The sequence below is a fragment of the Typopeltis vanoorti genome, chromosome 5 (genome assembly GCF_054136105.1).
Source record: "Typopeltis vanoorti isolate ZY-2024b chromosome 5, IOZ_Tvanoo_1.0, whole genome shotgun sequence".
NCBI classification, from domain to species: domain Eukaryota; kingdom Metazoa; phylum Arthropoda; class Arachnida; order Uropygi; family Thelyphonidae; genus Typopeltis; species Typopeltis vanoorti.
This window is the reverse complement of record NC_143553.1, coordinates 80,142,289-80,159,345: the sequence shown is the minus strand read 5'-3', so window position 1 is coordinate 80,159,345 and position 17,057 is coordinate 80,142,289. Positions and strand designations below refer to the sequence as shown.

At 34.6% G+C, this 17,057-nt stretch overlaps 1 protein-coding gene across 3 annotated transcripts in view; it reads right to left on the bottom strand.

The window, feature by feature from the left end:
• Window positions 1–1,028: 1,028 nt before the first annotated feature.
• The window catches only part of LOC150106587 (cadherin-like and PC-esterase domain-containing protein 1), an 85,427-nt gene continuing 69,398 nt past the window's right edge, over window positions 1,029–17,057 (bottom strand). For all 3 annotated transcript variants that reach the window (XM_090392559.1, XM_090392557.1, XM_090392558.1), the window contains exons 18-25: window positions 16,807–16,987; window positions 12,459–12,588; window positions 11,723–11,859; window positions 10,099–10,319; window positions 8,079–8,180; window positions 6,989–7,076; window positions 4,584–4,730; window positions 1,029–3,981 (exon numbers count right to left, since the gene is read on the bottom strand). In XM_090392559.1, the coding sequence (XP_090248685.1) occupies window positions 3,820–3,981; window positions 4,584–4,730; window positions 6,989–7,076; window positions 8,079–8,180; window positions 10,099–10,319; window positions 11,723–11,859; window positions 12,459–12,588; window positions 16,807–16,987 (1,168 nt within the window). In that variant the 3' untranslated portion in view covers window positions 1,029–3,819. The remainder of the gene's footprint in view (window positions 3,982–4,583; window positions 4,731–6,988; window positions 7,077–8,078; window positions 8,181–10,098; window positions 10,320–11,722; window positions 11,860–12,458; window positions 12,589–16,806; window positions 16,988–17,057) is intronic.

Sequence of the window (17,057 nt, the reverse complement as noted above, 5' to 3'; positions counted from 1 at the left end):
ATGTTACTGCAAATATTTTATTTACAAGGATAATATTTGAGTTAGTTATCCTTTGCTTTTTTTTATATTGTTTCCATCCAACATAAAAATCGATAAAGCACAAATTAAGAATAATTCTAAAGTGATTTTAAAACTTTTGAATTATTTGAACTTTAAAACTCAAATATTTTAAAATTATTAAACGTGTATTGCTTTATTTATTTATCAAAATTATTCAGTGAAGATTTTCATCTAACAGTTTTTAATGAAGGTGTTTAAATATCTTCACTGATTATTGAATCTTAGCATTGGTAGCACTTCGACTTCAGCAATGTCCTTCTTCTGAACCAGTTTTTTTTTTTTTTTTCAAAAGATTTTCATCACGAAACTAATTCTCAAGGACAACTATTTTATATAATCTAAGAAAACGGGGACAGGACTGCAGATACGATGATGCATAGATGTGCGGTGAGCGGGAAAACAAGTACAACTAGTGATCGGGCGAAGTGTGATGGTCGTATGGATAGGAAGTTTCTATCCTGTTTTATTCTTAATGCTTAAGAACTAAATGAATTAAATATTTGCGATCTTTTCAGATATTACGGTATGCAGAACAAAAGTGAAGGAATAGTGTTTATATAACAAGGATAGCAATAATGATAATTATTATTATTATCATTATAATTATTCGCCTGATATTGAAGATATATTAACAATTATTGAAAATATTTTTGGAGTTTTTCTTTTCTTTTCTTTTTTTTTTTTTTTCAAATTTTTACCATTCAGATTTTGAGATTGTTTTCCTAATAAATATATAATCGTTTCAAATATTTTAGATGATAGTATCCAGATGGAAAGATTATACAAAGTAGTTATATGATCGAAATGGACAAATTTGTTCATGAATCTTCGTGGATCTGAGTGTCTAGTTCCATTAACAGTTATTTGGTGGCAGAACCGAGGCTATTGAAGTGAAAATCAGGCAATCTAGTAATTTTCATATATATATATATATATATATATATATATATATATATATATATATATATATATATATATATATATAACATTACGGCAGCTAAAATAAAACTAAAAATTAAAGAAAAAGGACCCATTATGGATTTTGTATTATTCTAGGTATTCCTCGAAAAACAATAGTGCATATTTTGGTCTAATAAAATCTTCCCATTTCACTTTCTTTACACATCTGTTAATTTTATGTTGCCTAAATTAATCTCCTGTTTTGTGAATGATCGATTATTATTATATTCAAGAAAAGGCATAAAAATATCAGTAATAGCCTCAGTGTGCTGCCACCTTTTAGCCATAACTAGCAAATAAAATACTAGAAAAAAAAAATCCAACAAATTCTGTATCATCTCTTAGTATTTTGTAGGCTGAATTGGCCAGTTAAAATCTGTAAACTGTTTTAGAATTATTCTATATCTACAAGAAAAGAAAAGTGAGTGTTGATGTAGCCTATTTTTTAATAATTCATTATTCAAATTAAGACGGTGATTTAGTTTGGAATTAATTTATTAAATTACCCATTTTTATATGATCTTTAATAAAAGTTTGGATTCGTATTTTACTTATCACATGCGACTCTTCTAAACATTAGAAATATATAAAATAAATCTTTCTAACACAAATACTAAACATTTTCAGCGAAGGCAACACACACACACGCGCGCGCGCGCTCGCTCGCCATTTACTCTTACCAAATTAAACATCATAAATTATCTAGAAGTTATCTTACTGATTTTTTTTTAAAAAAAAAAAATCTAATTTGTAATCCAATAAATATTTTTTTACAGTATAACCAGAATAATTTTCATTCGAATTCTAACTGACATGACAGCAGTGACCAAAAAAAAAAAAAAAAAAAAAAAAAAAAAAAAAACTCATTTTTCAGTGCAAACTGGATTCAGTGTGTATGTGTGAGTGTGGTTTATCTATTAAAGTGTATTCACATCAAAATATACAATCAATGATTGTTTTATATTCAAAATATTACTCTCTAAACACGAATGTCAATTAAACGAAAGTATCTCTAAAGAAAAACTAAGTTTTTCTACATATAAAGGCCATAACTGCAGCATCATTCCGTTTTTTTTTTTTTATCACTATTTATCTCAGAATCTTCTAAGTAAGCAACAAACATCATAACAGTTTAATATAATAAATATTAATTCAACGAATAAATTAATAATTACAACTTTAAAAACTTGAGATCGTAACTTTCATTGTAGTGAATTCGCATTTTATAAACAACCCAATGATTGAAATTTTTATTGGATTGTTTCCTAGAAAAAGGAATTTTGATTTAAAATCGATTAATTTGCTGAGTTTCTGTTGATAGGTACGTAAAACAGAATGCTTTTGGTTCGAGAGTATCGGAATTATCACATTTTTCCAATGTATCGTCTGCCCATGCAAGCAGTTAAAACGTACCGCAGAAGCATAAAATAAAGCTCATAAAAAGTTCAAAGAGACCAGGATGAAGGCGAATTTGACAAATTTTGAAAAAAGAAATATAAATAAACATATTCTAGAAAATAGCAACAACAACAAAACTGCAGTTTTTGTAACGTATCAACTATGGAAACGATTTTCCTGCGTATAAAACGTACAGTGCAATTTTTAGAGAAAATTTTATAAAATCGAAACATGTAGAGCTCATTGAGATTATTTTATCTATTAGCAACACTTTATAAATTATGGACGCACCGGTCTTTTTAAAAAACAGCCTTTTTTTAATATCTGAACACTTAATTGTTAGTCTTAGTTGATATAACTGAATTAGTAATTGGTCCATTATTAATGCCTCGATAAAGGGAGAATTAGGCTTAATTATATACATAATCTCTTTGTAAGAGAATACGAATAAAGAGCATGCGCTAATCTAACTATATATTCTATGTATTGTATAATTTGTTCTTAAGAAAGTTTTTCCTCTTTATGATTTATATTCTAGTATATCTTCATACTTAGCTAGCAAACTTGTTTTTCTTGCTATATTTCAATGTATACTATATTTTATAAGACTGAGAGAAAATTCTGCCAAGAATTGTCAAGGAGAAATAAAATTTCTTAAAGTTACAAAATCAGTGGTCTGTGTATAGGGGCAGTTAGATTTGTAAAGGAGTTGGCAGTGTTTAGCAGGAATTGATGGTAGAATTCTTTGTGGTTTTTAAGATAAAAATCAATTTAAAGTCACGAACGAAGTTTGTTGCTAGATGGCGCCACTGATTTACCATTTTCTAGCGGCATAACTTGTTTATTTCTTAAATAGCTGTATTAATATTGCTGGTTTTTTCTTTTTTTTTAATATTTCCGGTAATGTATAAGGTTGGGTGAGTCTCAAAATATTTTCATTCTCTTATAGCAGCTCATAATGAGTTATTAAGATCGAATATTAGCAAACAATTAGGTTTCCTTGAGAGCCTTTTTTGCGTAAATTCACAACCATAACTTTTTTTAACACACTCATATGTACATTCCAAAAATAAAACCAAAAAAAAAAAAAAACAATTTAGAGATCAAGATGAATAAGACTCTTCCATAGCAACTCAGATGCCATCTGATCCTCGGAGAAACGGATGCTGTAGTAGTCTGAGGATCGCACAGTTCGATGATACATGACGTTGGTAAGGTCACGTAACGTTTGGCCTCGAGGACTTTTTTTTTTTTTTTGTGTTTGTTTTTGTATCATCGGATTCTTTAGTGTTGGAATGCCGAGTGATACACTTCCACATGTTGAGTCTCTAATGACGCCATCGTGTCGTCATGTAGGCTCGTCTATTTGTGTGGAGGCTTCAGTTCCGGGTGCATCAGTTCTCATCTTTTTGTTACGTATTCGCTGCATATCCTGCTCAGTAAAATTTCACTGTAGATACTGTTAATAGGTCCTTCGACGTGGAAACGAGGAGTTTTGGGGTTGGGATGCCTTCTAGTCCTCCAGTCGGACGCTGAATCTTCTTGGGAAGGAACTTTGACAACCTGAAATAAGAGAAATGGGAAGCAGTGATAACAGGATATATTTATATATAAAATAAAAAAATATATTGAGAGATTTTTTTCTTTATTTCCTATTTTAGTATGTAACCCATTTGAAAATGAATATTTATTTCAGTAAATGTGCAGAAATACGATTTAAAAAAAAAGGGGGGGGGGGAGCGAGAGAGATTGTGTGTGTGTGTGTGTGTGTGTGAGAGAGAGAGAGAGAGAGACATGAACTATATTATTTAAATGAAAAATCAAACAAAATCTCAATCTACATGGGAAACAGCTGTCAAGGAGGCCTGTACTAGCTCTAACCCGCATGTTTCCACGTGTAGTTACTTCCTGAAAGACTTCCCACATAAATAAGCTTGTGTCAGGTCCCTTAGTTTGGTTTATTTAGTTAATCAGCTATCGTCGACACTTATGTTAGGGTAGCAGGGTAGCATGTGTGTGTGCGTAGTTAGAGGCAGTCTGGAAGTCTTTTATATTTGTCACTTTGTGTATTCATCTAACATTATCAAATCTATAATAATCTTTTTTTTTTTTTTTTTTTTTTTTTTTAAATGAGGAAATACTATAAAATCGGGATAGTTCCTTACCCTGTGGAAATGACAGGCGCACTTGCCCTGTAGAAAGTCTTTATAGCGGGGAATGGTGATGTTGAAAGTATCGATCACTTCGAAATTGTAGTGTTTGGCAAAGTCAGCTAATCCTAGACTGTGCAACAACAGCTTTCTCTGTTCTTCCTATTATCAGACAAATAAACGCATTACTCTTTCTCAATAGTAGGTCAAGAAAAACCATCTTAGTTCTTAAATATCCAAAGTAATTATTAGAAAAAAAATACATCTAACCAAACAAACAGAATCCATTCTTTGATGTTTAAACAATTTTTCCCTTTCCTCATAAAAAAAAAACAGAATTTTTTTTATTTTTAACTACAAGAACAAAAATCTCATTTAAGTGTTAACTTTGTAAACAGAAACATTTATTTAAATGAATACTTTGTTTTCAGTCAGATATAAAGGTAAATTTATTTACTCTCTAACTCTTAAATAGACAAAACAACCTTTTTAGGAAGCATTCTTAAATACGTAAAAGTAACTGATGTGTGTTATAAAATAAATAAATATAAAAAAATTCCTGTTACTTTTTAAGAAGATGAATACTAATCCAATCTGTTTGTAAATAGATAAATTCAAATGTATCGCTAAAAAAAAAAAAAACTTCGTTTACTTTGAAAAGAGCTAAACACAATTATCGTTGTGTCCTTGCCTAAATAATTTTTTTTTCTTTTTAAATAGTTCTTCAAGAAACTATTTAAAAAGTTTCCGTCATTTTACAATGACGATTTTTATGAAAAGATAGAATGACATCAATAAACCGGAAACATCGCTGACTAGCTGCGTTCTTAATCCAACTATAGAAAAGTAATTCTGTTTTTGGGCTAAGTGTCAACTGAAGCCACTCATCCAAATTGTTGAAGACCGTTAACTATTAAAGTATCATCCTACTAATAATCTGCAGAAAAAGATGTGTAGTATTTGAAATTCATATGGTCCAGCCAAAGATCATTGGTCTTAGTGTGAGGATCTCATCCATTTTTATTTTCATATTTGGACAATATCTACTGCCATCCTTGCATTTCTAGGATAAAACTCTTTAATATTATACCACAAAAGAGATGCGTTGATAGATGTCACAAAACTGTCTCGATTGCGAGAGACATCTATGGATTAGATTACTGCTCTCCAACTGGATTTGGATACGGCTTCGAAGGAGAAAGGGTGACAAGTACTAATCCATGTTGTCCGGACTTAATGAACTGTTTACAGAAAGACCATAATCGAAAGGAAGGTGGATACTATTTTTTTTTTATTTTTTTGAAAGAGTTCTGCTGGAAGTACCAAGTACTTACTTTTGAAAGCTATAGTTGTTGAATCTTTGGATTATAAGAAATCGCTGTGCTCAAGACGTGACTGATCAGAATGATAAATGAATTTCTAGAATACCATACTTCCATTATGAACTTAGTAATGCAAACCCATGAAGAATTCGTGTTCTGTGTGCACCATAACTAGGAGCTTGCTCCATCTTTGCCACGCGTTACATCGGTATATATGCTTCCATAATTCAGTCACGATTTGAGGTGACTTTAAATATTTCTATTATTGTGCAACTTCACAGAGTGAAATACTGATAGGTGTCATCAAACATGGAAATCTTCATTGTCTCTCGTAACCAATGAATCTCGCTACCGTTGATTATGTTTATAACGGAGAAGTTTTTTGGGTCCTTAAACACCGCAACTGTTCATGATTAGTTATTATATTTTCTAATGGCTTATAAAATATTAATCGGAGATCTCAAGCTGCGTACATACTTTTGTCAGCTTGACGAATGATGTAATATTGAACAAGGAACAATACAAGCCGATGGAACTTTTTTTCAACTTTATAAACACCCGACTTCACTTGACTACTTTCTTTCCACTTAAATATTCATCGGCATGTAAGACAATCTAAATGGAATCTTAAGATCACGATTCCGAATTAACTTCTTAAAGCAACAACTACGTTCCTTGGAGAATGTGTAAGGAAGTTACGAAGGGAAACAAAGCTCGTCTTTTTTTTTTATTTTTTTTTTATTTTATTCGAACATTCTCTTTTTTATCAGAATTGAACGTAATTTAATATTAATGAAACGCTAAACATTACATTAAGAAGTCTATTGTCTTTAAATTCGACTCAGTCAATGTGTATCTCCTTAAATTGGCAATTTAAATGACATTTACTTTATGGTCAAATCAATGAGGCAACGGAGAAAATTGAAAATTAAAAAAAAAAAAAAAAAAACACATTCGAGGTTTAAACGGATCAAAACCTCGGAGTTTTTAAAATCCTTAGTTGGGGAAACAGTTTAAACCACATGAGACAGAATTTCTTGTTTAGTTCTGAACTCGGTATTTATTTAGCAACAAATAAACCACATTAGAAATACTTACTGCACATAGTGTGTGAACGCCCTCTACCGGTTGATGAAATCCAGATCCCAACGTTTTCATTACTAATCTTATTCCTTGAAGACGTTCACTGTCAGAAATACAGAAGTAGATTAGTCATTTCAATAAATAAATAAAGTGAGCAATAGACACGGAAAGCCGCAAGTAATTGCAAGTAATTCACATCTAAGTTAATTATTAGTTTCAAATACAAATAGCCATCGTTGATCATACGCTACGCATTTTTAAAGTATAGAAATAAAGCAAACAAATATCAGCAAAATAAGTAAGTATTCATTCATTATTTAGGATGAATGTCCATCTTGATTGCGGTATAATAGTATGTGTAGTTCATCATAGCGACTAAAGTAGTTCAGATTCTGTAGAATCACATCTGCTTCTTTAAATAGCCTATACAACTTTCAACAACGGGTGTCTAGATCAGGGGTCGCCAAACTTCTTTGACCATCGACCCCTTCAAGCGTTTCTTGACTTTTTATCACCCCCCCCCTCTAATTTACTATTACGTAATTATAATAGGACAAGCAAAAAATACGGTTGCTGGTAAATACGTCATTTTGGCCTACTTGATTGGCTTCCGTAACTATTTTCATGACCTTGCTCCATCTTACAGGTCCTATTCATGTCACTGTTCCCACGATTCAAATTAACTCTTAACTGCGTTGTCGTTCAGGATGGAGGTAATCCAAGTTAGCCAAATTAAATATTACCTGTACAATGATGTCTTATATTTTTCTATCTATCCCTGAGCCCGAATCGACCCCTAACAGTGTTATATCCCCTAGGGATCGATATCGACCACTTTGGCGACCACTGGTCTAGATCATGAAAGCTATATAAGTCTATATAACTCCACGTTTCGAGCTCCGACGTATCATGACGTGTGTGTTTCACTAAATATTGAATACCAGGATATTATCTATTATTATCTCTCTCTCTCTCTCTCTCTCTCTCTTTTCTCTTCTTGCTCTTGTTTTTCTGACCTGTTCTCTCTTTTCTTTCTGGCACTGTCTAGTAGCTTTTAAACACCCAATCAATACAAAAGGAATTTAAGTGACAGACTAATACCTACACCCTGAGGGCCCGAAGAAGCATGAGCAGATGTTGGGTCGCAAGCCAATGAACGCCTCCAACTACTAGGACGGTGTTTGTGTTATTTTCTAAAGGACGAGACCTGAAAGTAAAGAAAGGGAGAAAATAAAACAGTGTAGGCGAAATACAATAACCTTATTGTACTATTATAATCAAAGATACTTTTGAAATGCATACTATTTCATTTTTGCTGATGTCATTTGCTCCTACTTTGTAGACAGCAAGGTTTTCTTTATCCCCCTTTACCGTAGGAAGCATTGCTGTTAGATTTACATCATTTTAATGAAAATAAAATGAATAATACATATATGTTACTTGTAACTTACACAATGGGCTGTAAAAGAAAAACAAACAGCTCGATGCCTAAAGCGATTCTCTCTCTCTCTCTCTCTCTCTCTCACACACACACACACACACACACACACACACACACACACACACACACACACACACACACACACACACACACACACACACACACACACACACACACACACACACACGCGCGCGCGCACGCTATCGCGTTTAAATCGAAAAAAAAAACTTAAACTGCTACTACGTTTTTTATTTCAATAACGACACCATTTAGCTGAAAAGAGAAAGGTTCGAAACCACTATTCGATGCCAGAAATATTCGTAGAGATTTTTCAACTGGTGGTGAGTTAGAATGAGGTAGTGGCGGAGGTTTTTTCCCTTAAGGAATTTGAGTTTGAATTCCGACTCGCGAAGAATCTTTATTAGGGTTTTTTCAACTGAAACTGAGTTAGCTGGCCAGTTTTCGCAAAACAGCCAAAGTGGTCATAAGAACACGCACAGACGCGAAATATAATACGCTGGTCTCATAGTTTTATCTATTTCGGTGATAATCAAGCCAAAATATGCATCGGTATGTTTAATTGTTCCATGAAGAAAAACAATGCTTCATGGAGGAGTTAAAATATACAGCACTGGCGAAACAAGAGTCTTTACACAGGCATAATACAAAGTTACAGGACGCCTCTCTCTCTCTCTCTCTCTCTGTTTTGATCAGGGGCGGCTGGTGCATAAACACTACGGAACTGCAGCACCCCCAATTTTTCTCGATATATAAATATATTTATTAATTTATTTATATTTGCTTGTCATATTTAATTTATCATCAACAATCCTATACATTTCTCTTATTTTGTATAAAAAAATAATAAAAATCCATCTTGTAGCACTTAGGAGGGCGAAGGACGCTAGCAGCACTGTGTTTACCACAACGTCATATTGCTACACGTGCAAAGCATATGCACGTCATAGTGAGATGCGAGCTATTAGCGTAATGCGGCACTGTCCGTCGCTCAGTTCCACTGTTGTTTATATACAGTTGGCGCCAGTAGTGGAGTATTCGTAGTGCTTATCCTGTTTACTCCGTCTCTTTAAATATTTGGACATTACAATTAAAGACAACATTTATTATAGTTTTTATTTTAGAACATTATTGGGGTTACGATAATAAATTTTATTTTTAAGTAATTTTGAATTATACTAAACTGTATAATTTTATCGATAATAAACAATATATTGTTATGTTTATTTTTATTTTTTTAAATTTTTACCATAATTTTGATATTTTATTCAAACACATATACACTGTACTTACAGTGTGTATGTATATTTCGAAAGTTGCAGCACCTCCCACGAAATCAAGCCACGAGCCGCCACTGGTTTTGATCTGTTTTGTCGTTGGTTACTACTTTACAATTATTATTATTTTTATTATTTCTGTTATTTTCTCTCCAAATGTCTTTGTCTCATGATATTTAATGAAACTTTACAGTTCAGTTGGCGTTAATCTAGCTTCACACTATTTTAAAGTACGCAAAAAATAATTTGAACTTCATATCTTTGCTTCTAATTCCATAAATAATGATTAATTTTAAAAACATTTTGACAAATCCAAGAGGAGGCTATAAATAAAAGCTACGTGATATTTGCGGGTTTTCGGAGTTGTGTTTCTGGTAAGTAGCACTTACCTCTGGATAAGATGATAGAGGGCTTTGTCAAAGACTGGCCTCTGATTGGTCGGTAGCCAGAACTGAGGATAATAAGCGAAGCTGACGGAAGTGGTGCCACTATTGATGTTGGTGTATACGCGAATGTCATGCGTCTTGTCCCATTCAGTTAGCGTTCCGTTCAGCCTCTCCATGACGTAGTGCATCATCCCACGGTTAGTGGAGTCCCCGATAAATAATAGCTGCAGAAAGAAAAATAAGAAAGAAAGAATGGGTTACCTTATGCTGCCTAATTGAAATCTCGGCATAAGACATAAACAGAATTAAACTACACAAAATTGTACGGCACACCAGAATCGTTATTTATTTGCAAAGTAGTTAGTTCGCAGGCAGATATAAATAAAGCTTTAACTCAAGCCATTATAGAGAATTTGAAGCAGTTTTGTTTTTTTCCACCTAGCAACTTTTCATCTCTCTCTCTCTCTCTCTCTCCAAGAAAGATTCTTGGAAATTACACATTCAGTTAAGATGGATATCGCTCAAATGGAAATAAATAATCAATAACCGAGTTAGTCGAACTCAGACTATGATTTTCCTCTGGGTACTCCGGTGTTTTTCCCCTTGCAAACATAAAATTGGTTTTGAGTACATTTGGTAGTTACATCCAGGTATATGCATAAAACTGGGTAATTCGTGGAATTCATGTCGTTGTCATCCTAAATAGACTTAAGTCTTCTGGTGAAAGGCCAATAATAATAATAATAATAATAATAATAATACCATTCACTGGCTGAAGTGCCTTGAAAATTCTAACCCAAAGTGTCTTATTAAAGATCATAAGGAAAGTATTATTTTAAATGTAACTCCGACCTCTGATAGCACATTTAGTGCCGTGAGTAAGGGTTATAATTTTTTGTTCTTTTTTATATTTATTTTTGTATAATCTGGAAACTCTGTTCTAGAGTCTAAACATGAAACTTTTGCAAGCTACTTCAGGCCTCCCATAAAAAGTGTACTGCTGGCACACCAGATGATCAAAATCATCTCCCATCTAAAGGCATTCAAAGATTCATACCCATAACGGAATACCGACTAAGCCTCCGTAGCTCAGTCGGTATGGACGAAGCCCTTTGATCGGAAAGACCTATGTTCGATTCCCGTCAGTGACGTGAGGAACCTTTATCTGGTCTCTTTCGACGAAAAGTGAGTTAACTGGTCTCATACGGAGGTAGGGTTTTTCGTCCCCCCCGCAGAACAGGCAAACCTTCCCCCCATGAACACACACGGATAGTCAGGAATATCTAAGACCCAGCCATAGGCCTGCTTCGTCAGCTATACTGGTACTCAAGACCGGATAAAATGAGGGGGGGGGGGGAATTGAGATGGTGCCGTACTTTTCTGTAAAAAGGGCCTCACGGCTGTAGTATCATCATACGCTAAAAAAAAAAAAAAAAAAAAAAAAAAACGGAATTCGAGCCCCGAACGTTTTGTTTGGAGAGAGTGGAGGCGCTCTCTACACGGAAATAATAAAACAAAATAATAAATTAAAAAAATAATTTTTATTAAAATAATAATAATAATAACGATTTACTAAAACTGAGCTGATTAACAAAAACATTATCACACACACACACAACAAACTTACTTTCTTCTCCGCCAAGCAGTGGGAAAGACGTTGTCGGGAAATTAATGGATGCCGACAGTTGTACGGATGCCAGACAGCTTCTCTCCAGTAGCAAGATTGGCGACGTGAGCACGAACGACACGGAAACACCCACCGACCTGTCATAAGAGGACAAAATCACATGAAAAGTGCAAATTATGACGTCAAGTGACTGTTACTTCAGTGAATGGGATGATACGAGATAAAAAGGAAGACATGGGGAACAATTTGTCCTTGCACAGATTTCCCTGCTTCCTCTTTTCGGAGAAACGTAATTTTTAGGTCAATGGCGGCTTCGGTATTTTCATTTCGGAAAATAGCTAATGGACAGCGAAAATTTATTGATCTATTTGCGTTAAATGACTGAAGAATTTTCTTAGCGTACCAATACGTGTTTCCTAGTAAAAATCAGGGCCGGATCAATTATTGTTCAAAACCTGTGGAGTCTAAATGAGGTGGAGAAGTTATACTTCGTTGTATTGCTAGGAACCTAACGGTAGGCGAAAAAGGTCACCGGTGAGGTTGGAAAACGATTGACTTTTTATTTAAGAATATTTCGGAGATTAAAAATGAGGCTTATTTCAAAAATTATATCAGTATTGAAAAGACTGAATTATCGGAAGCAGAATTCAAATTTTTGTAAAAAAGAGGAAGTAAGGACTTCGATCTGTTAGGAACTTTTCACTGGAGGACAACGTGTTTTCTGAAAGAAACTTACCTGGGGCATCTCCTGTATTGCACACCGGAAGAGAAGCCACATCGGACATGTAAGTGACCCAGTCGCGCGATCCTGTTATATCTTTTTGAACACCACACATCTCATTTGGAGATACCCTCATCTCACACTCCTATGAAACATAAAAAAAAAAAAATGTTAAGAGGTCACGAAGATGAGGACTTTGCAAAAGAGCAGAATAGGTTTGGCATTGCAATTTTCTTTGATTAGTCACTGATTGATTGAAGAGAAATGCGACTTCAGATGGCGAAAATCTTCAAAAACTGTAACCTCCATTTGCTCTTACATAGCAACATTAGTGTTTTCTAAAAAACGTGGTAAAGATATTTGTCTATGAATTTGTACTAAAAATTTTCGACACGTCTCATTTGATCGCGAGTATTCAGAATCTGAGAAACTTCAAGTATAATCTCACAAAACTAGAGACTTGCATGTTAGCTGAATTAATCTCGAAAAATACGCCCTAAATCTGAGATTGTCTCATTCAGTAAATTTTTTGGACTCTGAAGGCGTGTTAATGTATTTTCTTAAATCAACACATGTAATTAAATACATTATTAAAAGTAATTAAATACATAATTAAATATGGACAATTTTTGAAAAGAAATACAAATAAAGAAATCCAGTTTTCTTAAATTAAAAACAACACTTAAATTAAATAACAAACTCCTGCTTAACTCTAAGAACTAAAGACTGAACGTCATACAATAATAGATAACTGTATGCAATCGAATTATTCTCAGTTAAAATGCCCAAAGGGTTCAAGTAACATAATAGTTATGTTATAGGTCCTTAGAGAATCCTTAACACTTTCTAACATAACGTTGTTTCTATATATCCGCGTAACTATAGCAACGTACCACCGTTCGTACTGGAGGTGTGGTACGTGTTCGGTAAATTTTTGAACAGGTGGCTGTCAGAGGAAAATTAATAGTGAAAGATGATGCTGGTATGGACGTCCTATTCTGTCGCCTTATTATTATCTTTTTTTTTTTTTTTTTTGTCGTGCCTTGTGGTTTCCTTCAGTACAAGCTCGATGGGATTGCCAGTGGGAGTGTCGTGGTCAAGGAGCGTAAAGAACACGCCTTCCATATCGAAAGTATGGCTGAAATTGCCACACGGAAATTGAAGCTTGTATGGTATAATTGTAACCGAATCAGTAGAGCGCGCGAATAAACTACCCTGAGACCGTTAGATATATGCCCTATTTTCTTCCGGTCCTTTGAACACTAATTAATCTTATGGAAGATCAATTTTTTTTTTGTTTATTTCGTTTTTTTTTTTTTGCCTGTGTCTTTACTCGATGGAGTTACTTTCGGCAGGAACGCGTCAACTGACTTTGGTATTAGCGGAGGTGAATTGTGTGTGTGTGTGTGTGTGGATGACGCTCGCATGTGACGTTTCATGCCTCAAAACACATTCCTCCCCCCCCCCCCCCCGCCCCCACCTACTGCTCCCTCATAGGAAGGAGTCAGTAGACCACACAGAGTCCTTGACGCCTATCGCCAGCTGATGAAGCTGTGTACGTGTTGTCGCCTGGTAGCGAATGTCATGTCTGAGTAGCGCGAGAGGTTATGAAGGCTGTAGGCAGGTCACTAAGTACGGTACAAAAGATCACATGTTAAAAAAAAAAAGAAGCGGCAAATTCTTATTTGAAATATGGTTAAGAAGACACGTGTTCGATATGAGAGTCGGTGGTATTAAATTCAACCTCCCCCCTCCCTAAAAAAATGGAAACTTTTTTATATGCTGAGGCGAGAGTGTCTACATTAAATAATCTTAAGGGTCGATTTGGGGACGACAATGTTCGTTTTTGTTGAAAAAATCAGCCCAAGAGAGAGAGAGAGAGAGAGAGTGTTGAAGAATAGACTGTTACACCTCATTAACATTTCGTTCGCTCTCTCTCTGAGCTTGAGAGCGTTTTTTTTTTTTTTTTAATTAAAAAGATCTTTATTTTCATTCAGGATATTATTCGCATAGTGCAGTCACAAGGATCGAAACATCTCGGTGGGGGTCGAAGAGTTCCCCCCCTCAAGGAACTCGGGATTTTTCATCCAGAAAAAATAGTCAAACCAGCCAAAGAACATTAAAATGACCGAGAATGTTACTCTCTGAGCTCAGTCAGTAATGCCCTATGGTTGGAAAGACGGGTTCAAATCCCGCGTCTAACATCCGAAGAACCCTTTATAAGAACTATTTAACATAATGTGAGTTAGCAAGTCTTATACGAAGCTAGCAGAGTTTTTCTTCCCAGAAACTTGAGTATTTCATTCCACAAAAAAAAAAAAAGCCAATGGGCTAGAAGAGCATGCGCAATTAACAAACAATATGCAATTCGCATAACTTTACTTGCTTTGGTTGGAATTCTAAATAATTGAAACACAGGCAATCGATAAGTAGCACACAGCCACTGATACTTCTGCATAATGCCAACTAACCAATCTATGATCACGTCATACCCTTGTTACAAAATATCAACACTCGTCCGGTTGTTACTAAATGCATCTCAAGGATAATTTAGAGAGAACTAGTGGGTCCCTTTCTCTCTTTTAGAACAGCTGGACTTCAAGTGAAAGTTCTCGATTTGTTTCCTACTTAGAATCAAAAAGATAATTTCCTGGCTCATTCCAACTCCTGGAATTCCAATCTTCAAGAATATTCCGATTTAAACTTTTTTTCTCCACCTTATTGGCTACGATTCATTTAATACAGTTGAACAAGATGTATGGCTTACTTGATTACGAAAATATTTTTTAAACAAATATTTGACCGCGTAGTTCATTAAATGACACAAGTACCACACTCAACGGGTTTCCTTACGTCGAAAGATCTTTCAGCATTTACCATCCGAATCCTTTCAATCTTTGGGTCTGATTTTGATTTTATTTTCTGATACTTTTTCATCATTTCTCAATATTTGTTTGCTAATTATTAACATAATGGGTCAGAAGCTAGAGCACGTTTATAAGGTAGAGATGGATCGATGTGGAATATATCGCATGAATATATAGAGATAACAGAGCTTGAAGTAATGCATCGTACTTGAATTAATTTTACAACTTTAAAGTGGAATGTGGAGTTAAATAAAACGGTTTAGTACTATATTCTGAGTCTTAAAAAAATTGTTCCGATAAGGCCTACCAAAATATTATATATATCAATGATATAGCAGAAGATTCGAAGGAGGACATTCAGTTGTTTGCCGATGATGCAAAACTAGGGATGGCAACAGCTGATAAAGTGATGCAGATATCTTACAGGATGACTTAAATAAATTGACAGTGTGGGGCCAAGGACAATACTTGTCAATTCAATGTTGTAAAATGTAAGCTAATGCACTTCGGGATGGAAAGATTACACACTTCATATCATATTGATGGTACTAGTTTACAGGAAATTGATGAGGCTAGGGATCTGGATGGTAGAAAGAGATTTTAAATTCAGAGGATATATTGCAAGAGTTGGCCAAATATCCTCAAAGGATTACTTGGATGCTAAAGAACACATTGACAAGTAAAGACGGGAGGTTATTATCCCACTTTATAAGGCTATGATTGGGCCACATGTTGACTACTGTGCACAGATTTGGTCACCTGCATTTCTTGGGGATCGGGAGGTGGCGGAGACGAGTGACCAAGCTGGTGACGGGTCTGTGGAATGTTCTCTATGAGAATAGATTGAGGGTATGTGGGTTAAAAAGTTTAACTAACAGGCGGGGAGGTGAATGTTACTGAAGGGATTCTATAAGAGTGTCACAAAAGAAAATTTTCAATATATTGGGGAGTAGGAGGATGACAAGGGGGGGGGTCACACTTGGAAGTTGTCTAAGAGCGTGATTCGTAAGAGTGTGTAGACTAGGTTCTTTACTTGGAGAGTGGTGAATGAGAGGAATGCATTGCCAGAGGTGATTGTGAACGCCCCTACATTCAATAGATTTAAGGAGATGTATGATAGGTATTGTGTTAATGGACATAAAGTACATTAAGAGGCTGCATAGAGTACCCATATAAATAATAATAAATTTCTGAATGCTGATCTTGCGTATTTATGTTGCTCCTGTGTATAAAACAAAGAACTCTGAAATAAACAATAGAAAATGTTTCGGATCTAAACCAGAATCTTTGCCAGATCGGCTTTGATTTTTAAAAAATGATTTTTACGTTAACCGTAAAAATAAAATAAATCGATACTGATATCGCAAAAAAAGAAAAGTGAGTGTGCATTTCTAACAAAGATTTGACTGTTTTTTATTCTACCAGTTGCGTCCTATACACTATTTTCCTTAATATTTCTTATAAAAACAACCTTGGAGTATTAGAATAATACTTACTTGTTTCAAACTGCACACCTGATGAGAGTATGCAGGGTCAAAGGGCGGCTCGCCGTGTGTAATCGGCAGGCGATAGATCAACAGAGAGTATACGTTGATCACCCACGGTTCGGTATGTGTGATGTCCACGATCAAGAAAGATATCCGGTTTTCGCCAACCCCTAAGGTGTAATTAGTTGGCCTGTAAATTGTACATAAATATGTGAAATTTTATTATTTGCAACACGGAGATGAAAATTAAAAAAAAATAA